Source organism: Cyrtonyx montezumae, unplaced genomic scaffold, assembly GCF_038088225.1.
Source record: "Cyrtonyx montezumae isolate F1298 unplaced genomic scaffold, pur_monq_1.0 scaffold_12, whole genome shotgun sequence".
NCBI classification, from domain to species: domain Eukaryota; kingdom Metazoa; phylum Chordata; class Aves; order Galliformes; family Odontophoridae; genus Cyrtonyx; species Cyrtonyx montezumae.
The window spans coordinates 19,947,710-19,974,244 of record NW_027071848.1 but is presented as its reverse complement, the minus strand read 5'-3'; the positions used below and the strand labels follow the sequence as shown (position 1 = coordinate 19,974,244).

At 34.5% G+C, this 26,535-nt stretch overlaps 1 protein-coding gene across 1 annotated transcript in view; it reads right to left on the bottom strand.

The window, feature by feature from the left end:
• Positions 1 to 26,535, bottom strand: part of NBEA (neurobeachin) — a 479,458-nt gene that overhangs the window by 346,813 nt on the left and 106,110 nt on the right. The window contains exons 9-13 of the mRNA XM_065730203.1: positions 20,245 to 20,442; positions 19,348 to 19,481; positions 6,585 to 6,693; positions 4,132 to 4,284; positions 3,389 to 3,557 (exon numbers count right to left, since the gene is read on the bottom strand). Of these exons, the coding sequence (XP_065586275.1) occupies positions 3,389 to 3,557; positions 4,132 to 4,284; positions 6,585 to 6,693; positions 19,348 to 19,481; positions 20,245 to 20,442 (763 nt within the window). The remainder of the gene's footprint in view (positions 1 to 3,388; positions 3,558 to 4,131; positions 4,285 to 6,584; positions 6,694 to 19,347; positions 19,482 to 20,244; positions 20,443 to 26,535) is intronic.

Genomic DNA, 26,535 nt, shown 5'->3' with positions numbered 1-26,535 from the left:
TAATGGGGAAGCTATGAATTGCTGAAAAAAGAGATGTAAAGAAAAAGCATTAGGCAATTTTATCTACAGCATTTTCTATTTATAGTATTCTAAGATTATCACCTTGAATCTACCAGAACTGCACATCATGTTGTCAGATTGCAGTTAATTTTAAGAGAAAGGAGAATGTTTGGTGAAGAAATTTAATATCCAGGCTATTAAACATTTCGAGAAGTTTTCAAGAATTTTATCAACCGATGAAAGTAATTAATGTGTGTTAGATAACATAACTAATACAAAATTAAGTTAATATGAAATTAAATTCAGCAACCCATCACATCAGCAGTTATTATATTTCCACAGTCATTTGCTTGAAAATCATCAAACCATTTGCCTCTGTATTAGTCAGAAGTAGAAGCTACCTGTAACACAATAGCAAAAAGTCCTATTGTTGATTTATATGGAGAAAATGTCATAGCTATGCTGGATTTTCATATACAATGACATCTCACTGATCATCTTTCCTGAGGCGCCAACAAGTTTCAAATCAATACGATTAAGCCATTTTTAGATGGGAAATATGACAAAATACTTTCTTATAGTTGTGTGAAATACTTAAGACTTTCTGCACTTTAAGCAACAGGGAAGAGGATAAGGAAGAAAGAAGAAAGATGTAATTAACCTTGAAAAAAAGGCAATATTATCTGTAAATCTAACTCAAAAAAAGTGGAAATGCAGTGGAGTGGCTAAAAATACATATATTAAAATGTTAATGGCCTCACCATCTATTGAATGCTTTGCCAACTACATTTATTCAGTAATTATGATTTTTGTTGTACTGCCACAACAAACAAGCAGTAATCTGCACTATCTGATTACCTTTCAGGGAGCTATCTTGTTGCATCCTTAGAGAAACAGAAGACGTCTGTAGTCTGAAATTGATACAAATAAAGAAGTGTACTATTCCCTTAAAATCTATAAGAAATAGACAGTAGGGAAGTAAAACATGCATATGTATGCTAACTTTGAGTTAACTGAATAATTTCTCCTCACTAAATTCATATGCTCTGTAGTTCATGTTCAGATTTTGATGAATACATTGTATTTTTCTAGCTGCTCAGTTGGCATTACACATAGAAATACTAAAAAAATACAGCTAACTGCAGAGAGGCAGATCTAGACAAGATAATCTGACACAAATCTTCTGCAGAAAGAAAAGTCATGCAGTTTCCACAAAAGAGCACACCCAGACAGAGGGAAATCTGGAATATGCAACATATTTATAAAGTGTTGTTAGGTAATAGTATCATAATAGTATCGTGACACAGAACTATAGGAACCATTTAATTAAAAGACAAAAAAGAATGTGTAATAGGAAGAAGGCATTATCAAATTTGCAATCTCAAAGTAGTCAAACCATTTTCCAGATCACCATCTAGATGTAAATATCACTGACGTCTGGAAAATTCACCTCTCAGTAGATAGTCATTTAACAGTCACCATGTAATTGTTATAAATCCATTGGTTGGGTTTGTAACACAATAACTCCTCTCTAAATTGAACGCTGGTTAACTCATTTGATGGTAAAAATGTATCCAGGCAGCACTACAGGGCAACCCTCAGCAGAACAGGACGTGTAAAATGTGAGGCAGGACAGAGTCAGCCCTATGGCAGGATTCATCTCACCCCAATTTTAGACATCTACAGCATCTTACCAATACACAAGACCAGCTTCTAACCTTCCACTGAAGTCAGAGGAGACCTAATCAGTCAATGGAATCTAGAAACCAAATGCCCATCAACTCTAATAGCTCTCTAGCCCTGCAGATTCTGGACAGAGCTCAGGTTCTTAACTATACTCGACTCACTAGTGAAATCTGACACACCGTAATGAATCCATGATATCTACACAGAGCTGTCAGATTTAACACAAGATGGAAAGAACACCTGCATCCTTCTGGAGCAGGCCTCAAAAGGCAGGTAGGATGCTCTACCTACAGAGGTGAAAATGTTGCTCAAAATCCATATACAGGCAGCTGGATGCTATGTTCCACTGTCTATACTAAGCAGACATATAGTTCAGATAGAAATGTCTATGTTGTAGGTGCCAAAAACAAACTCAACATTTGAGCAGAGGAAATAAGGAGTCAATATTAGTGGGAAATATAGATAATTCACAAAAATTTCAAGCTAATTAACAAAGAGCAGCAGTGTTTTTTCATAATCTGTTATTACGATTTTTTCATTCTAATGAATAAAGAACAGAAGTACAGTCTGATTTGTTTGTTTGTTTTATATATTTATAAAACAATATTTAATAACTGTGTGAAGAATATAGTTATTTATAGTTATCTCTCAATATAATGTTAGACTAAAGTCTCAGTTCCTATTTTTTGGTGAATATATAAAAATGGAAGGAACAATTCTTATCTTACACTAAACATGCTCATAGGTGGCTCTTCCTGAGAGACTCAGCAAGTTACAGCTTCACTGCCTATTAGGATACTTAATCTAGGATAAGCACTGTTCCTTACATTTTCATTTAACCTACCCCCCAAAAAAATTTCCATATAGCTATGCATGTAGCTGACATAACCAAAGAAATAGACAATAACTTATACATATTTAGATTCTTAAATATTTAGATATGTGTGAGCACTATGAAATCTCCTAATTCTTCAATTTCACAATGTGACAGTAATAGTTACAGAGTAAAGATAATTAATAAGGTTCTCACATCAATTAATTTTTAAGAGATTTTCTGCCAAACCTTCTCTTCTTTGCACAAATAGTCTGCTAAATGTAATGAAATTACAGTTGGAGAGTATAGGATTAGAACGATTTGATGCTTTGGTTAATATGCATCTGTTACATGCAGCATTTAGCCTGCATGTATTATTGTATTTTGTTACTGACATCTTCTAATGCTTCCTGAGTTAGATCAAGCACTAAACAAAGTTAAATCAATCTGTTTTATAAGGGTAGAGGAGAAATCTTATTGAACTGAAAATGCCACTTTAGAGATCTCAGAAGAGATAACTAGAAGTTTCTACTGTTTTCAAAGCCACTTAACAATACCAAAAAAATATTATCATATTTAAAAACAAAAAAGCTTTATGAGATAACATTTCATACTTTTTCTTCAATACACGGATTTTTTTCTGTTTTCTGATGTAGTTCCACATAACTGTGAAGACCACAGTAAAAGTCTTTTGAGAATACCTATAAACACAGGAAATGGTGCAAGCAACTTACCTGATAGAGTTTTATCAAAAGTCACTCCATTGTTGACTACTGGTTTACTGCCAGCTTACCTTGTCTATAGGCCTTAGGAGCCTTCACAAATTTACATCGAAGATTTTCCTATAGAAGTAATGCATATAATTTCTTTCTTATGCTTTGTACTTACCTAATCCTTTAGGAGTAATGCCACTGCTATCAGCAGGATTAACCACCCAGTAGTAGTATTTGAGAGTGTGCATTAACTGCAGTACTGTTCCTACTCTGCGTATTGTGTTATAGATTGTAGCAGTTCCAATGAATTCAGCTGACAAGTAGGTATACAAAGACAACTGCACCTGGAGAAAGAAATAGGTATCCACATAAGCATGTTAGGCATTAAATGACTTCAAATTTTGTTGGAAATTGCTTCGGATATGATTGACAACAATACCAAAAATATTACAAATAATTTCACTAAGGGCAGAAACTGGTTCATCATTACTGGAGTGTCATCTGGAATGACTTCCAGAGACTCCATCCAAGAAAAATTATATAAGATGAAATCATTTACATACTGATAAGATGAAATCATTTACATTCTTTTTGTTTGTTTGTTTGTTTTGTTTGTTTGTTTTTAGGAATTTTTACTGCATAATCTGTAGGAAAACCAAGCAACTACTGAAAACCATTTTTGATAGAATTCTTGCCAGAATCTTATGCAAGACTTCAACTGCTTTTGCAAATGTATAAAAGGAATTACAGAATATAGTTAAGCAAGGGATAAACTTAAAGATCAAAAATATATTTGCTACTGCATTGCTTTCAAATTGAAAAGTGAAAAAAAGGAAAATATAAGTACTGTGGCATAAAAAAACATTAGTATTTCACTTCAGTGTGTGAAATCATAACATACTTCAAATGTATAATTACCTTTGCAGGGGTATGTATCCAGATAGCGGGATTAAAAAGGATGTGATCACATAATTGCTTCAGCAGAGGTGCTCCATGAGACAGTCCATCCAAATATTTTGCAAATGATAGAAATTGTTCCAGAACTGCTCTGGTTATATGAACTCTAGAAGACTGGAAAAAAAAAAAAGAGAATTAAAAGAAATAATAAAAACTCTTTGTTAGTATCCTTACAGAAGAAATATAGAAGAAATATCAAATTATATTTTCACCAGGCTTATCTTTACTAAATACATGCAACCTCACATGTTTTTATTTCAGTGGATATGAAAGGAAAATACAAACAGTTCAACATTTTCTGCTTTCTATTAAAACTTAAGGTCTCTCTAAGGACTACATTTTACAAAATATCAATAAATCTGTTAATGTTAATAAATCTGAATATATCCTTTTTCAGCTTCATTTTTTTTTAAACTACAATCCAATCAGCATTCTACATTCCACAGAACAATGCCTTGACAACTGCCCAAAGTCCTTAACTCTTCTTCAGTTAGCTTACGTGCCTTATTGAAATTGAGTTTATCATTATGCAACCACATGTTACTGGCAGGCTTGTTTTTGTTAAACTTAAATATTTGAAATATTTGGGTTCAAGGTTTCCTCAAATTTCAGTAGAGTTGTTCAGCTTCACAGCTATGCCATGAAATCACTGTTAAGATCTGAGCCTTTGCAGACATAGCAGGCAGACTTTCACAAACTTCTTTATATATCAAGCAAACAAAAGAAACCAATTAGAAAAAAATGCCAAATATCCTATTTGCTATCCTTAAAAAATGTTCCATTTACTTTTAATGCTATAAATACGGTCTGGGATCATGCAGATTTGTTATTTTTAGATGAGAAGTCCATTTGCCAGTAATAATAGTTCAGCCTGGATACTGATTTTCCCTCAGCTTGTACACTACATATCACAATAAACAGTCTACAACTAATAAGAAATAAAAGGTTATTTTTATGTTCATGACACAAAAAAAAAAAAAATAGAGCTGTGTGTCCTTCTTTCTAAACCATTTGATCACGTACAAATTAACGACAATTCACAAGTAATAAAATGTAGCTTGACTAGGAAACAAAAGGATTTTTTGTTGCCATGTGTGACAATTGCAAATAAGCACGTAATGAGAAAATGAAATACGTATTTTTGAAAAACTTCAACTAAGGAGATTATAGCATTAAAAGCAAACGAACAAACAAACAAAAACAAACAAACAAACAAAAACCACATCAGAAAGTGGCCTAAGTATAGCAGAAATCAAATAAAATCCTTCAAATATTCACAAAACGTGTTTACTGATGTAACATTCTGAAATAGACAAAAAACCTAGATTATAGCCTTGTGAAATTTAAAATTTCAGCATGTATCTATTACTTTAAAAACTTTTTAAATTTCATGTACAACATTCAAAATTGATTATAATCATGCAGTGCATTATGTACGTAAACCACCTTGTTCTTTTCAAGATCACCTTTAAATACCTTTTAACTACAGGAAAAACAGAAGCATAGATAATAATCTTTCATATAAAACTTCAGTGAAGATAAGTTCTTTCTAGTGTAAGAATGTGTTTTCCTAGGTAAAATTAAAATAAGTAGCATAACGAAAAAAATTATTAATAACTGGTCTTCAAAGTTCAGTACATTTTTAAAAATGCAATATTATCATAATAATATCATCAGGCAACACAAAACCCTAATGGTGACACTTTCTTAAATGATTGTTAATATATTGATCACTGCAAATATTAGTCCCTTAATAATCTTAACTATTGTCAGCTGCACTTAATTATAGTAACAGGACATCCTAATGGTTTTGGGCCAGGAGGGAGACAATGGTCTTCAAGCAATCAGCTGAAATGAACTTCAGCTTTGTGATAACTGCTCATCATGTCTGAAAACAAACAAGCAAAGAGAACACCCCTTCCAATTGTTTCTCCCATAAACAAAATTATGTTATAGCTTTCCTTCTTCAAAACCCAAATCAAATATTTTATAATTCTCAGAACTAACCCACAGAGGATTAATTTAATTAACACACACACAAAAAGAAATGTAAACCTAAATTATGGCAAATCTGTGATATGCATCTATAAACTAGGAACAAGTAACTTTCCTAAAGGAGATGTTGAGGGACAAAGAGTGGAGAAAAGCAAAATAAAATACATTTAAAGTGATTCACAAAGAGCTCTAAAGCAAAAGCATTAATTAGACAAACAGGATCAACTACAGAGAATCGTTTATTTGGATACTGGGAGATAAGAAGACAAAGAAGATGAAAAGACTCCTGCAGAAAACTTAAAAGTATTACAATAAAAAAAAAAAAGTTTTATATCACAGATATGCTAGCCCTTTCAGCTAAATGATTGAAAATACTAGAAAGACAAGAGAAGTAGAACAAAACCAAATAATGTCCTTACCTTTTCAAGGAGGTAGCCAATGACTAGAAAGCCTTTTCCACCAAGCATCTGTTCTTGCATTGCTACTGAACTCTTAAGAAGCTCAACCAAGAAAGCCAATAGGGTAGCACTGCGTGTAAAAAACAGGCATTTTTCATGTTACAAATACTGAAAAATCAGTTTGTTACACTCAATATTGCCCTTTTATTAATTTAAAAGAAGTAGGCTTAAAGTGGTGAACAATCCATGAAACAATGCAAATATTACATTTCCTGTTGACAAATTTCTCCATTGGTTGTTCATATATTACAATAGTAGAAATCCCACTCCTACCACTGACTTCATATTCAAGTAGATAGAAGTGGAAAAATCATTTTTCCAGCTCTTCTTATTTGACCAAAGAATCATAGAATCACCAAAGTGATCTCCAAGATCATCTAGTCCAACTATCCATCTATCACCAATATTTCCCACTAAGCCATGTCCCTCAGTACAACATCTAAATGTTTCTTGAACATCTCCAGGGACAGTGACTCCATCACCTCCCTGGGCAGCTCATTTCAATGCCTGACTACTCTCTAGACAAGAATTATTTCCTAACATCCAACCTGAATCTCTCCTGCTGTAGCTTGAAGCCATTCCCTCTCATGCTATCACTAGTTACCTGGGAGAAGAGGTCGAACCCCATCTCACCACAGCCTCCCTTTACACAGTTCCATAGAATGATAAGTTCTTCCCTGAGCCTCCTCTTCTCCAGACTAAGCAATCCCAGCTCTCTCAGCCATTCCTCATAGGACTTGTGCTCCAGAGCCCTCACCAGCTTTGTTGCCCTTCTCTGAACACGCTCCAGGGCCTCAATGTCACTCTTGTAGTGAGGGGCCCAAAACTGGACACAGTACTTGAAGTGCAGCCTCATCAGTGCAGAGCAGAGAGGGATGACCACTTCGTGTTCCTCCTGGCAACGCTATTTGTGATACAAGTGAGGGTGCCATTGACCTTTTTGGCCACCTGGGCACACTGCTGGCTCATGTTCAGCTTAGTATCAACCAATACCCCAAGCTCTGTTTCCTCTACACTGTCTTCCAACCACTTTGTTCCAAGCCTGAAGCACTGCCTGGGGTTGTTGTGGCCAAAGTTCAGGATCCAGCGCTTGAACTTGTTGAACTTCAAACTATTGGCCTCAGCCCAGTGATCCAGCCTGTCCAGATCACTCTGTAGGGTCTTCCTACCCCCAGGCCTATCAGCACTTCCTCCCAACTTCGAGTAATCTGCTAACTTACTGAGTGTGCACTCAATGTCCTCATCCAGGTCATCAATAAAGATATTGAACAGGTCAGCTCTAGGAAGCACTAAGGAAATCAACCAGCAGCCCATTCTAGAAGCATTCACTATCCATGAGGTGTCCAGAAAGCTCCAGGAGGGTTGAAAAAAATAGTACTCAGAAAAGGTTATAGTTTGAAAGAGATGTTAAAGGCATCAGGGGACAGCAAGAAGGTAAAACTAGGTTATGAAAAACAACAAACAGAGGGGGCACATGGCAAATCAATTCAACATAAGAAAAAATATTACAGTTGGTTCTTGTGTGGTGAGAAGGAAACAAAAATATGCTCATCTGCTGCAAAACACCCAGAGGAAATGGAGGAAGGAAAAAAAAAAACTTTGTTGACAGAAAGAAAATATTTTACATTATTTTTTCAAATAGTTCAAAAAGGCAGATGACAGAAATTCACTAGTCTGACTTAAAAATGAAAAAAGTCATCTTTCCTTTTCTAAAAATAAAATATTGATAGTAATTCCTAGCTGTACAGGCAAGTATCTGTAACCATAAAGGTTCTCATGCAGGTGGTAGACAAGACAGGGGTGAAAATTGTATCATTTCCAACTAGGAAATAAAGGAAATGTCCAACCTGCATTTTATGAATTTCAATTTTATGTGAGTTGTCTGGTAGCTAACGGTTCTTTTGCTATCCAAATACAGTCTTCAACACTGAAATAAATGTTGATATTGGTTAATTCATGTCAGCACCAAAAGAAAATTAACATGCTGAAGAAAAGAAGATATTCTATATGGTGAGCAAGGCTGGCATGCAAAAAGTAAACTGTAGGCAATGACATGCTGTGAACATGAAACAGTGCCTTGTCTTGCTACATTGCTGGATGGTCACAGGAATCAGTCTAAAAATCTCATACAGAATGCTCTACAAAGTGTCAGCAGCAAAAGAACACAGATGATATCCACTTGCAGAACTCAAAAGCTTTTATCAAGACAGCCTATCAATCTGTCACATCAATTTCAAAACAGATTATATGCATCATTTTTCCCTTAACCATGATAGAAAGTTTCTATTGTATTTGTTATCTAAAATAAGACATCCATCAATTATTCCTACAGGGCTGTCCATGAGAAGCTCATGTAAAGGCTTAAGGATTTGTATTTAGAAAAGTTCTACAAAGTTGAATAGGTCAAAGAAAACTTCATGCGGGTGATAATTACTTTATAAGTAACTTTATGACTTAGAAGGATATATGCATAAAGTTAAGAAACCAAACAGAGTTGTGGGACTAAGACCTAAACTACAGTTGTGAATACTACTACTAATATTTGAAAAGTCAATAAATATTATCATAATGAATTTAAAAGATTTTTGTATCATGAGCACGCCTCTAGACTTATGTTTAATGTGTTTTACTTTCACTTCTATGGGTGATAATCCAAAAGCCTGTTCCATTGCATTGCAGTTTATTTGTCCGTTCTGTGAACTTAAATGTTCATACTCATGGGCTAGAGTTATTCTTAGCTCATATCAATACAATTTCTTCACAGTGGTTAGAAATTCTGATAGGATTCCAAATATAAATTCTAAGGAATGAGAGCACTCTAAAAATACAGATTTTCTGTATTTGCTTCTTTTTAATTATGCATAAAACACGCTAGCTAACTCTGAAATAACCCATGGCCTGATTAACCCAGTAAATATATAACCATGCTACAGAGAAATACACAAGTTGGTTCTATGCAAGTAAGACTCAATCAAAGAAGTCTTTTAATTCAGAGCCCAAATGTCACCTTGAAGATTTCGGCTATTTTTATATGGCATTTGACACATTAGTCCTGTACAGAACTACTGTTTAACTGTCACTGCAATGTGACATCAATGTTTCCCTAGTTTCAGGGAAATTAATTAATTCAGCCAATATGTTTGTGAATGTACTATGAATCTTTCTAAGCACAAAACAGCTTTTGAAATAAGATACACAAAGACAACCCAAGCCAATTCTGCGAAGATTCAGCTCAGGACTGCCAGAAGTAACTGTAGCTGCAGTCTTCATCCTTTTGCATTAGAGAAGGTCACCACCATAACCAAAAGAATTCACTGTAGTATGTATTAATTCAAATCTTGGGATAATACATGTGGATGCATCGTTATGCCTTCAAGCACATAAAAAACTTCAGGTACCATAAAAAACAGTTAAGAAGAAGGGCATGATATTCACACGGGGGCACAAAAATGTTTGAAGTGAACACCACATGGCACAACAACATTGATGGAAATTAGCACCATAATTAAATACAACTACCATTTAGTCCATAACATTATGCATAAAATAAATAATAACATAAAGCCTACAAATTTTAACTGATACAAGGACTTTAAAATTCAAAAGGAAGGCCTTTAAAATTCTCACTGCATGCGGAATGCTGAAGCTAGTACTAACTGAAGTAAATGATCAAAGAGAGGCAGAAAACAGATTACATGCTTAGTCTCATTCTTTTCTCCTGACATCTTGCATGCATTTGTTTCAGGTGAAATTTCTATTTTGGAGGAGAAAGACAGGAAAGAAACTGCACTAAATAACAGTTGTTGCTTGAAGCAGTAATTTTTACATGTCATGTTATCTATACTTTATGCTAGAGAGAGTATTCAATCTGGCTGAAAAGACCAAGCAGTAACAGTTTTCAGATATGCTTTCCCCAGTATCTTCAAATTTTCTCCTTTCCTACATGACCAAATTGACTTCATGCAAACATGTAAGAATATATATTTATAAGTATATAAATAGTAATAAATCCATAATCACAATGCATTTTTTCTCCACAGCATTTTATTCTAAGGATTTAGTCTGCCTGTCTAATTTAGAGGATTGTACCGAGAATTGTTAACATGTTCCTAAGAAAAATCAATTCATGTAATCATTTTGGAAAATGAAAATAAATTAAGCCTGAGGATTTTAAATATATGTATGTACATATTTGAATCAGCAAATTAAATGTATTGTTTTTATGTTTTTAAAAACATTGACTGTTGACATAGGGAAATAATACTGCTTAGAAGACTGTCTTCTAAGAGGAACAATTTTTCAAAGAGAATTTTACAAACTTACCAGTAACTAAAATGCATTGGATTGGTGCAGGGGCCACATTAAACTTGCAAAATGCTGTGCACTGCCATACAAAATTTCTTTCCATTCTTGCCTATTTTCAACTCCCCTAGATTCAAAGGCAAGTATAAAGGATACTTCAGCCCTTTCCTACTTCTCCTCTATACTTTGCCCTGCCTAGAAGATATCATTTTGCCTGCTGTGCAGCTATGATATAGACAAACAATTAGAGTGTGTATGCATGCCAACACTAAATCAGATATAATTATCAATTCTCCTACTGAAAATATAGTTAATTTTAGGATTTTTTCAAGAAGTTTTCAGTTACTAAAAAGTAAGAAAAAAAGTTTCTGTCCTGATCAAGAAGATTCTGTATTTCCAATAATCATGATACTGTTTACAATATGGTCAGTATGTTGTAGAGACAGTAGGTTTCTGGCATGCACTGCATTAAGAATCTGAAAATTGATTACTTTGTTATGGTGCTGCCAGTGTTTCCACTCAAACATACATATATCTTGTGAAGATATAAATATAAAATAAAAATTCAACAAACCACAGGACAGAATTGATGTGCAGAGTAGATTTATTTCATGTCTATAAACATTCATGATATTTGTAAAGTCCCTACCTTCACAGTTCAGACAGTTGTGAGACACACTGTAAAGTTACAAATACCACCTAGCTTTTTAATGCAGGCCAAATTAGAGAAATAATAAAAATAACTATTATGTTTCAGTACTTCACCATTATGATTTGACACTATAACATGCCAGTATTACAATCTTTAGTGAACAGCCATGCAACAGTACTCCTTAAATATAGAAGTAAAATATTATGGCAATTCACAAAGATAATGGCTAGATAAGAGCCTTCAAAATTTCAGCATGTGACATTTCTTTCTTTTAAAAAAATAAATAATTACAGAGAGACATCTATAAATATTTTGTTTTCACTCTCTATCTCTAGGAATTTAAAAGAGCCTGTGAAGAAATCATAGAATCACAAAATGGCAGGGATTGCCTCGTTCCCAACAGTAGGTTACATAGGAATTCAGCCAGGTAGCTTTTGAATATCTCCAGAGAAGGACATCTCAGGTTTATGAAATCTCTACATGACGACAACAGGAGAATAATGAAAAACTTTCTTTGTCAACACTTAATTTTTTGGTGGTTCCCAGAAAGAGAATAATAATTATTTTTTTTCATGGAGCTATTGAACAACGTAGCCACTGAACAATTATTAGAGAAGCAATTCCTATGAAAATATTCTTATGATTTCACTTATAAAAAATCATTATGTTAGGGACATCAATCAGTGCATATATTCATAAAAACTCAGATGACAAAGACTACTGGATTATAAAGTACACCCTAGAAGAAGAATGTGCACCACTGGGATATAAGTGATAGGATATAATATGAAATTTTACCTTTTTTTTTTTTTTTAGATCAAGAAATAACTAAACAGAAAAGTTTCCTTAGTCTACTCTTTCCTGTGAAGAACTTCTATGTTAATTCTACCATGAATTCTCTAAATTACATCTTAGAGCATGTACAATGAAATTATCTACATAGATCATGCATTACAAAAGGGAGAATAAACAAAAGCAGGCATGTAGCTATAAATATCTAAGTATCTTAATAAATAAAAGATTATTTACTTTGGAGAGGCTTTGTAAAAGAGAAGAATACCAGTATTTCTTCTATTTGAATATATACGGGAAGCAACCCTTATAAACTAACCTCATCTGTATTCCCAGCTTCTCCAAAATAAGACAAAGGGATCATGAGATTAACTCCATCACAGGCTCTTACGTGATAACTGTCATGGTTTTACGATTTTTGCTATTGGTATTCCACATCAAAATATCACGTATTGCATTGGGAGTTAAACAGTTACTGCTCCAGCTTCATGGATGATCAGTAGTTCTGGGTATGTCTGTCTCAGAAGAGGAGAACTATGTGCCCCAGAGGACTTCGAATTGCTTTGCATTTTTTCATTTTCTGCTCAGAGGGAAAGATAAAAACTGTTTGCGTGTCACAAGACAGGCTCTTCCCTATTGGATTGACCCAGCAGCAGGTGCTCGCTAGCCATCTCGCCGTCAGCATTTAGCATAAGGCCTTTGGTTTTTCAGTTTCTCTCTCATTTTATTTGATTTATTAGCTTCAATTCCAATTATCTTGTACTATATTGTGTTATTTTGCATTCCAAAATCTTATTTAGTAAATTAGTTCTCCTCCTCAGATCATTGCTACAGTTTTGTTTTTAGTCCCATCTCCCTTTTCCTTTTCCCTCTTCCCCTTCCCCTTTCCTGGGGCATGGGTCCGTAGGTCCCCTGCCCCAGTTGTCATGGAATGAGGTTGAATCAGCCTATAAAACGTTGACAATAACTCTTGAAAACATGTGCATGAACAGAGTAAGTGGAAAAGTGGAAAGCAAGAGAAAAATCACAGAGCAACAATTAATGTCTTGTTTTTACAACAAAATAATTCCTAAGGTATTTGATCCTTAGCTTAAGTCCATAGGATCATACAAAACTCAGTATTAGCTGCATTAAGAAAACAACAACAACAACAATAATAATAATAATAGCCTTTTAAATATTAATATCAATAATAAAAGGCTTTAAACAATATTATTTTAAAAAATAATTATTAGTCTCTCATTCACTGGCAGATCACATTAACAAAGAATTATGTTTTTCAGAAAAATTTAGTCAAGTTTGTCTGATTCATTAGATGATCCATTACTTCATTCAAATATTTACTAAACAAGGAATGTTCCATGGTTGAGGCTCAAAATAACAAAGAATTATGTTTTTCAGAAAAATTTAGTCAAGTTTGTCTGATTCATTAGATGATCCATTACTTCATTCAAATATTTACTAAACAAGGAATGTTCCATGGTTGAGGCTCAAAAGTCTCAGGAAGAAGCAACAGCAATATATTTGCAATGTATTCAGGTGTGCAGAAGACATGAGACAGTTGCCACTTAACATTTTTTCCTTTAAGAAGAAAACCCAAACCACAGAGGGTAAGCTTGGATATCAGAAACTGTTTTGACTGTAAATATATACAGTGGAAACTTACATCACAGTATATTCACTGCTGTTTTGCAAGTTTTAATGGAACTTGCAAAATTACTCTGCATTGTTACTAGCAAATTACACATATTCTTTCATTCATATTTATTCAGTCACAGCCTCTAAGCCAGAAAGGGTTCTCCTAAAAAGAATGGAAGGAGGCAAGATGAACACAAAACAGAAGAGACAAGCTGAGAATTCATGGGGATTAAAAGAAGCTCTGATGATGATCTGAAGGGCTCTCTTAGTTTCCCAGTTAACTATTTAGTTTCTGCAAGCTTGCTGGAGAGAAAGCGGAAACTACATTCTCTTTCCTGTTCCTCTTTCTTTTCTCATATTAAATGATTAAGATAGAAAGTTGTTGATTTGCTCCACCCAAATTGACACTATTAAATATGAGTCAGAAGAATAGGTGAGACTTCTGAGAATTAAAGAGGCAATTCATTACATAACTTCGCTTATGGTCATTGCTTTTGGAGATACAGACTGCAGTCATAAATTAGCCACCCTTAATGGCTTCTGGATCTTCTGAATACACAGAGGTACCACAGTTTGAGAGTTTGTGGAGGATTTTTGCCACAGTTCCTGTCACCACATTTTGGGAACATTTTAATGGAACTGATTTCACATGAGCACAGCTAGGTTACACTACAGATCAGAAATTTCAAGTGCCTTGCTTCCTTTGAAACACATGAGAAGAAGGTTATCAGTACCCAAGAGTACCAACTCCAAATTATAGACTGGAGGCATTGATGGACTGATATCCTAACTCCATTGGAAGTATGGACAAGGAAAGGATGACTTCCATGCTCACCCACAGATTTAAATACATGGGCTAGCTGGGGCAAATAAGACAATTCTAGAAATATCCTAGGAGAAGACAGGTTAGGTGAAATATTCCTTGGCATTCTTTTTATTTTCTACCACAATCTCAAAGATCAATTCAATTCAGCTAAGAACGTGATTACTTACAAACTACTGGAAATTCACATATTTTTTCATACTTAGCCAGGAAAAAACTAAGTGTTGAGTTTTATTTCCTGTCAAGCTGTCCTATTTCCTATATGTGGAAAATAATTGGAAACTGTGTAAACTTGCTATCCCAGATATAGGATAGATATCTAAGCTACCCATTTAAAAAACATACATATCAACACCAGTAACTTCAGTCAGGAAGCTGAAAAGACATCAATTAAATTTAAGAACTACTGGAAAATTTAAAAATGAATAAAAGATTTTAATTGTTCAGAATAAAACTCAAAACATTTACAGGAAAAAATGACAAGCAGGAGTGGAAATTGTGTTGTTACCTCCCTTGACAAAGTTCCACTTTCACTGACTTACTGTCAGTAAAAATAGAATTGCTTGAGTTGGAAGGGACCCTTAAAAATCACCTAGTCCAGCTCCCTTGCAATGATCAGGGATACCTACAGCTCAATAGGGTTGCTCAGAGCCCTGTCCAGCCTGACCTTGAACATCTCCAAGGGTGGGGCATCTATCACCTCTCTGGACAACCTGTGTACCAGTGCTTCATCGCCCTCATTGTAAAAAAATTCTTCCTTATATTCAATCTGAATCTCTCCTTATAATTTGACACAATTTCCCCTTCTCCTATCACAACAGACCTTGCTAAAGAGTCTGTTACCTTTCTTCTTACAGACCCACTTTAGATACTGAAAGGCCACTCTGAGGTCTCTCTGGAGCCTTGTCTTCTCCAGGCTGAACACTCTCAGCTCTCTCAACCTGTCCTTGTAATGGAGGTAGCTCCATCTCTTGGACCATTTTTGTGGCCCTTCTCTGGATGTGCTGTAGTAGGTGGCCAATATACTCTGTATCAGGGATATCTATATTAAAGAGTCAAAACGATGTAAGTAATAAAATTGATTGAAAAGCTGCTATAGTTGTTTTACTACAGATCTAGGCAGATTGGGCAGATTGGGCAAAAGTGTTACATATCACCCTTGGAATTAGATAAGGAGGGCCTGGGCACTGCATTTATTTAGTAAGATAAACAATAGAAGTGTTTTTGATTGCTATGATATAGTTTATGGGATCTAGCAATTCAGTTACTAACATAGAATAAATATATAAAATAAATCTTTTGACTCAATCTATTTAAGAAAACAGCTACAGATCCTTCTACAGATCCTTCCTTTTCAATATGGTCCCAGTACGATACAGATCAAAACAACTCTCTCTTCTGAATTAGCACTTACACTTCATTCTGCAATAGAATTGGATAAGTACCAAAAATTGCACTCAATATCTTGCCACAATCAATCTGCATGTCAGTGCTCAGCAGACCCAGGCCCAAAGGAATTTAAAAACATAAGCAAGTCACTTTAAGGGAACTTGCATTACCAGTGTAGCATGATCAAAATTATCAACAACAGTATCAGAAAGAAGACATTCTATATTCTTTTTATTACATAATCACCTCATTGACTTAAACTGCTGATTTTTTAATTCTGAAAACTGATAAAAAGCAGGATGAAAAGTGGCAGCCTAACATTCATAATGATAGACCACTCTTCTGAATAGCAGGTGTGTCAGTGAAAAGAAAATATATTTAAGGTGTGAACTCAGTTTCCATCATTCTAATTTTAGTGTATAAATTTTAGAGTATAAGAACTTCTACAGTTCCTCAAAAGTAGAATTGTAGGGTACTTCAATATTTGGCTTCACTGAAGATGTAGATAAGACACACCAAGGATTTTCACATACAGGAATAAAGAACACTCACAAAGAATACCATTATAATTGGATCAGGGAGACTTGAAGTAAGGTGTTCCTTTGCAGACCTGTTATCAAATTGCTTCCAAGTAAAAATACAAAAAACAACTGTGAAACCTGAACTTACTAACCAAACTTCAAAATGTGAAGGAGAGGAGGAGGTAGGAAGAATTCAGAAAAGTAATCCAGAAAGTTGGATTCTCAGAATGGGCTATCAATGCTGTTGACATTTCTCATCTCCGAGGATCACAATAAGGCAAGACCAAGGGCAGCACAGATATTCAAGGGACAATACCGAATCCCCTTGTCACCGGAAAGAGAAATCCTACAGCCAGAATAAGCCTTTAGAAATGCAACGGTCTACTGTCATCAAACATCCCTTGGACATTTTGTTTTTGGCAAATAAGCACAAAGAGTATCTACTTTAAGATGGTCCCATTATAAAAATAGATATTTCGCTAATTGCTGAATGCCAGCAACTTCTCAGAAAGCAGTGGAGCCCTGTTTTAGATTAGTTTTCACAGGTAAGAAAAGCATAAATAGATATCAGAGCCCATTCTTCAGCTGAATTTTGGAAAGGAAAGAACACCTGAAGAAAGGAAAGGACATTGTAAGTTTGAATAATAAGTATCCACTCCACAACTGAATCTCCCTTTCTCCTTCCCCTAAGATTTTTGCTATTCCTTTTGCTTCTCCTTCCCTCCTTATCATAGAGATCTTTTATTCTTTCATTTGCCTACTTCCTTCTTCACCTGAACTTTTTTTTCCTCCATATCTACATCCCATTAAATCAAATAGGAGATAATAATGCACTATAAATATACTAGAGAAACAATAATTCAACATTTCTGTCACATCTCATCAAGCAAGAATTTACTCCGAAGTCTTTTCAATATGTTCTTGAGTTGGGATCACATCTTGTTGTACTATGTATAATTTGTTGTACAGTGAATTACACAGCTCCTTAAAAAATAATAATAACCTCAGTATAGAAGAAATGCATAGATACATTCAGTCAGAACAATTTTCCTACTCACAGTTCAACTAACTCTAGAAATGCTTCTGTACATTTTATATTGAACTTTATTACTGTTCTCACTCACTAGAAAGACCACATAGGAGAAACTGGCCTTTTGCACAATTTCTAAACTTACATTATGTTAGCTCTCAATTTTAAATAGGCTGAGTTACTGCTGTATCGACTATTATAGACTCAGATCATTAATAATTTAACATATATTTTATTCATATATACACAGGTGTGTACAGACATATGATCTTCCTTAAACTGGAATACAGCATTTTGCCTATCATTGTGCCAGCAAATGTATGTGTGCAAAACATATAGAGAAATTTTTCTAACATTTATTCAAACCAATCTCCATCTCCATTCCCATTCCTCCTTTTACTTCACAACACTTCAGTGCGAAGTACATACTGGAAAACACCACCAGCTTTTCTCTTCTGTTTAAACTGAATGAACTTATTTTCATAATTCCTATTTCATCATTCAATTTTTACTGCTGCTGGGAAGTAGAAGTACTTATTTTATAGACAATAGTATTTGTTTATGTGGTATTTGTACCAAAATCTCTCATGAATATAACAAAACCTATAAGCAATCCTATCTACAATTTAGATACTAAGGTGAAAAACAGATGATTTGACAAAACTTCAAGAAATTGATAAGTTTATTTAATTAGATTAAGTGATCTTCCATGAGTAATTATACCAATGCATCACTTCCAGATACATTCTAAAAGCTGTAGGTCCTTTTAAGTATTATTTATTATTTTTCAGTTTGCTGGTTTACTATTGAGCTATTTCAGGCAACCAGAAATAACCAGAATAATTAATGGCAGAGTGCATTCTGAACAGGAAAATGATCCATGTACTTTATATATTTATTCAAGCACAAGAGACAGTTTATGCTGTTCCCAAATGCTGTGCAGGGAAACACAGTTAACTTATTTTAAGCATTAAATTTCAGTTTTGTTATCTATACCACACACATAGTTTTGACAATTCCTCATATTTTTGGTTACCAATAGAATTAGATCCCCCTCAGACAGGATGCAGCAAGAGGTCCAAGTTGTCACAAAAGAGGTTTAATGTACATTTGTTTAAAAGTCTCATAAAAATCCCCACTAGCTTGTTGTAATATGGATAAAACTAAGTTGAGCATATCTCTGTGACTTTCTGCCCATGTGGTAATAAAGTGATATTGTTCCTTAACTAGGAATGTTACTACGTACAGATTCATTGAGAAGGAAACAAAAAGTAAAAGCACATGGATTTACTGTAGAAGTTGCAAAAACCATAAAAAACTATCCTTAAAAAAAAATTCAATGTGATTTGAATTCATTATTCAATCCACTCATTTATGCCAAGTTTAATCTAGAATCTCCCCAGATTATTACAATTCAAAAAGTTTCACGGTAAATTACTTTTTAAAATTCAAGATGTATTTTTAAAGAAACAGAAGTAAAACAGAATTCATAGCATTTAAAAAAGAAAACAAACAAGACCTTCTCATAACAGAAACTCAGATAAATTTACTGTTTATTGTGCTCGAAAGCAGCTTACCAAACTGTTGTTTCCACCTGACTGTCATGCAGCTGTCGATTGTCTAGTTGGGCAAAGAGAGGGAAGAGAACTTGAATCCCTCCAATGGAATGAATTGCACTGTGAATGGAGTGGGTTACGATAGCTTTCACATCCTAAATCAATAAAAGAAAGAAAGAAATAGGAGGAAAAAAATCCACTCATCTCATTTTTAAAGGACAGTTAGACTAATATAACTCAGGAAAACTTTACCATTGAATGAAGTGCAAACTAAGTCAGAAATGTTTTAACTCTATTCCACTAGTCATGTTTTAATCACAGTTTTTATACTTAAAACGAAACAAATAGAAAAACTTCTGGATCATGGTATATTCTTGCTTTTGTCAGGGAGAATCTATTTCTTGATGAAAAAAGTGAGAAAAGAACAGATTGCATGATAGGGATATTAAGAACTGAAATAACACAAAATTATACTCTCCTTGTACAGTAGCATACAAATACTGTCATCATCCAAATGATGTTGAACCAGCAGTTATCACAGAGCACGAATTTAGTAGCATTACATATGCAACAGAAAATTTGAAGGACACAATTATTTTTATCAGTTTTCCACCCCAGAGAATTAACATACAAAGATTTCATTAGGAGCAAGAATTATAGTAGCACAACAGTATGCTGTTCTCCACAGTGATAGAAAAAGGCAAAGAACATGGAACATTAGAAAATGTAAATGCATACTTTAAAGGATAAAAGTCATAACCTTGGTAAGTGGAAAGTTTTAATGTGTAAAACTGAAATTTGCATAAGTGAACAAAATTAATATTCATAAGGAACAGTCAGTTAAACTATGTTTTTTGTATCTCTATTGGTTCAATTAAAATACTTCTGATGATTAAAAATGAGATAGATCACACAAACCTGAAGCATAAGAGCATGTGGGGAGTGTACAAAAATTGAAGGATTTTCCTTTGGTGAGGATTCAAGGCAGAGCTGAGCATCAGTAGCCTTTGCATTATAAGTAAAAGCAATGCTACTTGCAAGTTTCCCATCATACAGCACTTGTTTATGGTGCTCAGCCAGATGAATGTCACTTTCAGATTTAAATTTGAATGTGCTCTGAAAAAAAAAAAAAAGAAAATATAAGATTTATAAAGTAAAAGGAAGACTGAACCCTATTCCATTTTAAGGCAATCGCTACTTTTAAAATAGCGTAAATCCCATGCTTCATTAGCAGTGAAGACTGTATATAAACAAGATACAGAAATTAATTAAATAAATAAACAGAATTCTAAATGCCGTCTTTCAAACTAATGACTCTCGAACTTAAAGGGAGAACAAGAAATTCGTATTCTTATACATATCATGATCCATATCTGATCTAAAACTAGATTTTGTGGTAACACTGAGAAATCAGTCAAGAACAAGAAGATAGATTTCTTTTTGTCTCATAAGCGTTGACAGATTTACCTGGCACACACCTACTTCTGCACGTAACAATCATTTGACAGCAGCAAAAAATAACTATTAGAAACTGTGGTGTTGCAAGTACATTCATTAGAAATTATCACTGTTTTCATCATTGTAACATGTAATATAACAATATTTCAATATAGTAATAAGGCATTCAATTTATATTCCTAAAATCTCTATTCTGTTTCTTGAAATATATATAGCTGATGTTAATTATGAAACACTTGCATATGGACATCTATATTTTGGTCCATGTCAAAAATACTGTTGTTTTCATCCATTTCATCCCACAATTTTCTCTCTTCCTACTGTCCCCAGCACCGAAAGAAAATATATAACGAAACTGTAAAACATGTAATCAGTAGAGTTGTTGTTATCTAGGCTGAAACAATTAAAATAGGCAATTTATAGACTATCAGCTGCTCCTTCCAAAAATACTGCAGATTCCAACCAGCTATGTAAACCCATAAAACCCATTTAGCTTTCACAGATTTCTCAGGGCTATAGGAAACCCTGAATAAATTCTCTTGCTTTCGATCAAAAGATTGGAAAGAATGTCTGCTCAAGTGACTGACACATGGCAATTTAAGGTCTTGTGACAAATACCCATTTGTATGTGGGTCATAAGAAAGATGCAGGCTGAATCAACTGGACATCTGACTGCAGCTGATTGAGAACCCTTGGAGCAGATATGTCAGTCAGCTGAGCACTGTGCATAGTGATGTTGAGTGGAAGGGAGGTAGCAAAGCCTCACTGAAAATGAATGAGATGCAGGCATTATAAAAGAGGGAAATCAGAATAGCAAATAGGAATAAAGGAATAGGACGTCAGTGGTTTATTCCACAATTTGGCAAAGTTAGCTAACATTATTTTTGGCTCTGTTAGGATTAGTGTTGGAGGAAGGTGATTCCTTGCTCTTACTAAAAAGGTAAAGATGCACCTGCAGTGCTGTGTCCAGTTCTGGACTTCCCAGTACACAACAGAGATGGACATATGGAGAGAGTCCAACACAGTGCCACAAAGATGATGAAGAAACTGGGGCATCCCTTGTATGAGAATGGGAGCCACAGGGGATCTTAGCAATGTCCATAAATTTCTGAACAAAGAGTGAAAACAGACAGAGCCATAATGCGCTCAGTGGTGTTCAGGACCAGAGGTCATGGGCACAAAGTGGAGCACAGGAGGCTCCCTCTGAACACCAGCAGCACTTCTGTGCTGTGTGGGTGACAGAGCACTAGCATAGGCTGCCCAGAAGCTGTGAGGGCTCCTCCTTGGAGATCTGCTAAAGCCACCTGTACGTGGCCCTAGGCACCCTGCTCTGGATGTTTCTGCTAGAGAAGGGTTGGGCCAGGTAACCTCCAGGGCTCGTTGCCAACTTCAACCATTTTTGTGTTCTGTGATTTGTATTTGTATGGTGAGGAATCCATTTTGTATGGAAACTCCCAGTGATCCCACTTATTGCTTTCTGAATATTGCAAACCTTTTCAGAATCAGAGACTTCCCTTTGGAAGAAACTGAACCAGAAATGTTCACCAACTGCTGACAATTATTCAGTCTTACAGTATCAGACTTAACCAATCTGTAGTAAGCCCTGCCAGATACAGCATTCAGTTTCAAATATTTTAATTCATACATGTGTTCCTCTATCTTGCCACAGTATTCACTGAAGCAAAAAAGCCAGTGAGTCTTATGCTTAACAGTTTGAGAGCTGACTCCCTGTGAAATAGGGATGACCATATGAACTGCTACAGATTACAAACTTGTCCCAGTGAAGGAGATGATGTCTTTTCTCCCCTAATAGCGTATTTAGCTATACAGATATATTTTTGCACCCTTACTGCACAGACAGAAATAGTTCAGAGATTTCACAGATTTCAGAAAATATCTTCTTTCTACATTAATTGTGTTTTGGTGTTTTATCACATAAAAATTCTTCTTACTGAGAATTTTTTTTTTTTTGAATTTTAAAGATTAGTCAGTATGTATTTGTATGTGTATGCTTTGGTGCAGTTTAGTCTTCACAGATGACAAAATGATTGATACTGCAGCATTGATGAAAAGCAAACTCAGATGCAACAAAACACAGAGTAACCTGATTCCTCACTTTGAAATGTGTACGTGGGTGTGCTAAGAGGAGTGTTACAGACTTCCCAGGGCTATTAGGAAAATTGTTGGAAATTCCCTTTACAAACAGCACCAAATTCTGCTATCAGATGCATCTCTTCCTTCCACATTATTTTCCTTGCCCCTCTATTCTGCAATTATAAGCCCCTCAGAATTCCATGAAGATATGCATCACACTTTTCTTTCCTGCCTGGGAATGATGCTGGGTAGCAGAAATAGCACAGTGTGAGCAGGGAGATGATGAATTCATATCCTTTTGTCAGCCTCTTGCAAGTGAAAACAACATTTTGGCAGGTGAAAGTCCTATTCAGTAACTTCAAGACTCATAGTGAGCATGCTTTTATACAGATGAAACCTGGGAATGATACTGTTGAACTCTATGGGTTTATGACTCAACACAATCTGGAAAGATAATATATCTTGTGGATGAAGGTTGGAAGGTTTAACAGGCAGGAGGCAAACAACATAGCTTTACTGTTGGTGTTACTCTCTTGCCCTGTTATGAATTCGATTTTTTGTCATTTCTACAGAGTAGTTATTATGGGAAGTCTTCAGTATTGCTACTTATACAGTCAGTGGAACATTTTGTCCAAAAAAATTAACATAAAATAGGTCTTTTTTTAAAATTGAAGTTTTAGTATTTTGAAGTATACTGCATGTATTTTCTTAATAAATCAATTTTTGTAATAAGACATGCCAGTTAAAACCTAGTGCATCCTTAAAGATGCATTTGGTAAGATTGGCAAGGATATTTCAACTGTTTCTGTGTTACAACAGTTTGTAACAAGTAAAGACTTTATAATAAGATTCACTTTTCCTTACATATCAAGATCTGCCTTTCCCTGAACTTTTCAGCTTTAGTGTTATTTTCAGTATTACTTACTACATACATTCACAAATATCTGCCTACTACAGTGCCCTGAGCAGTTGCAGCATGCAGATTTCTCTATAATCCAGAGGTCTTAAGGATAGCAATTCAAAACTAGAGATATTATGAGTAATAGTGCAGGTAGTTGAATGAGAGGCAAACTAATAGTCAATGTTGCCATGAACAAAGCATACTGAATGTTCAAGTATGGGATGGTCATTTTCCCTAAAGAATCCAAATCGTAGTAAATACATATTATTTAGTCCTTAACCTGGACTAAAGGAAGAATAGTAAATCAATAGAACCACCACAAACAGTCATATAATACAAAAAAAAAAAAGCAAGAAGATATTTTCCAAAAATTCTCAGGACAAAGACGATCTTTTTACAAAGTTTGAGAATGACAGGAAAAGAGGGAATGGTTTTAAACTAAAAGAGTGGAAGTTTATATATGAGAAATATTAGGAGGAAAATAGATACAAAGATATTAGGAGGATTTTCTTTCAGGGTGGTGAGGCACTGGCACAAGCTGCCCAGAGAAGCTGTGCAAGTCCCATCTCTGGAGGTTCTCAAGGCCAGGTTGGATGGGATCCTGGGCAGTCTGATCTGGTGGGTGGTGTCCCTGCCCACAGCAGCAGGTTGAAAGAAGACATCTCTAAGGTCTCCTCCAACTGAAATCATTCTATTATTCTGTATTTCCAGTTAGTAAAGCAATACGTAGCATTAAGAGTTTTAAGAGAGCTGTTGCCATCACATGATGTGTTTTTGTCACCTAAAAAAAGCAGCTGACTTTTCATTCATTTTTAAACACTTGCCCTTGAAATCAACTGAGAAGCCTAAATTCATTCATTTAGTACAAAGAATATCTTAGAGAATATATACTTAATATATGCTACACAGCATTCTATAGAGGATGCAAAAAGCTATGTCCAGGTCATTCTTGAAATCATTGCACTTTTACTTGCACATTTCACACAAGTGGTAACTTCTGGTGTCAGACTAGAAGCAGGATGAGAATTTACTGCTAGACTACAAACAGTATAAGAACTTATTAATTCATTCAGACTGCATATACATTTCTGGAATTGTTATATCTACAATCAGTAATGAAAATTGTCAAGATGAAAATAAGCTTTTGGGCAACATGGTAAGCAGCTGAAAATGTCTATGTAAACAGAAGTATAGCCTAAGGGACGTGTTTATCTTACAAGCATAGTAGTTAAATTTAACAATACAAAAAGAAACATTCTCAATTATCATTCTTGCATATACTAATATTAGAAAGCAAATTGCTTCAATCTACTGGAAATCAATTGAGCACTTTTTCTTTAGATGTAGAATAATCTTCATAATAATTTAGGAATTTCATTTTTCCAGAATAAATTTTTACACTTCATGTATTCCACACCAAATTCTCCAATAAAAATTATACAGGAAACAATAGCAGAAGATCACAGTGTAAGTCATCTGCAGTGTCCAACACTCGGTGTAACTGAAGCTAAGGCTAAAATATTTATGAGGTCTGTGGGTGATCCAGAAGTGAGAAGTGATCATTATAGATGTAGCTGTAAAGGAGCAATAAAAATACTTTCTGACACTATCTTACTGCAAGTGAAATTTATAGATAAACTGTATACAAACTCATTGTACATATTGAATATCTTTACAGTTATACTTAAAAATAATAGCTACTAACCTTTTTTTACTAACCTTTCAAAGGCTTCCAAAAATGTGAACCAAAGCATTAATGAATGTTTAACTATTATAAGTAAAGATTACTTTTAGTTGTTTAGATTAGAAAGAAAGGTACAGTGCACAGGAAAGAGGCATTAACTGTGTTGAGAGCACAGTCTAAACAGAAAAATGACAGAAAAAATACAAAGGAACAACATCCCTGAAGTATTAAATTACACATAATTACATTTAATTGATATGTTTTAAAAAATCAGTGAAAAATTGAAGACATTTAGTGTAAGAGAAGCCTATGAACAAAGATGTTAATTTGTCAACAATGTAGAGTGAGAATAGTGCTGTAACTACTGAAAATGTTGTTTAGCATGAAAGGATGCACGCTTTCTGGAACCCCTCAATGCTCAAGAGTGTTGCATAATATATTTTCCACTTCTTGTAACATATGAAACCATTAGTACTATATCATATCACTTCAGCATGATCATGCAAATCCAGGATTTTAATTGATTCATATTTGTTGTTTTTAACATTAAGAATTATAAGGTTACATCACCTTTTTTTGTATGGCAAAAAAAAAAAAAATAGAGTATTAACACCGGAATAAAGTATTGCTTGTTTGCACAGGTGACATAGTTCTTGTGACTGAAAATTTCTGGTTTCACAGTAGATTAAAACCACAAAACACAAGCAACAGACTGTCTTTTCTTCAAGTAGCCTTAAAATACATTTGGCTTTCCACACTACATACATACCACACAAGATGTTTTCAGTTTTTCATTGCCACTTGCGAGCTGTTGTCATATGACTTACAGCAAAAATTTGCAGGATAGTAAATTAATATTGCTGGAATCTTAATGTTGATTTTTGTTTGCTAATTTTTTAACATTTTTTGTTCTCACAGAATATGCTATATACTAAGAATATAGTTCAAAGGGTACTAGAAATTACACAAATTAGCAAAAAGAAAATTAGTGAATAATTGGTGGCACAAATCCAATAGTCTTTAGATGGGATTAGATATGATCGTTCATTTTCAAGACTTCTTCAATGGGCAA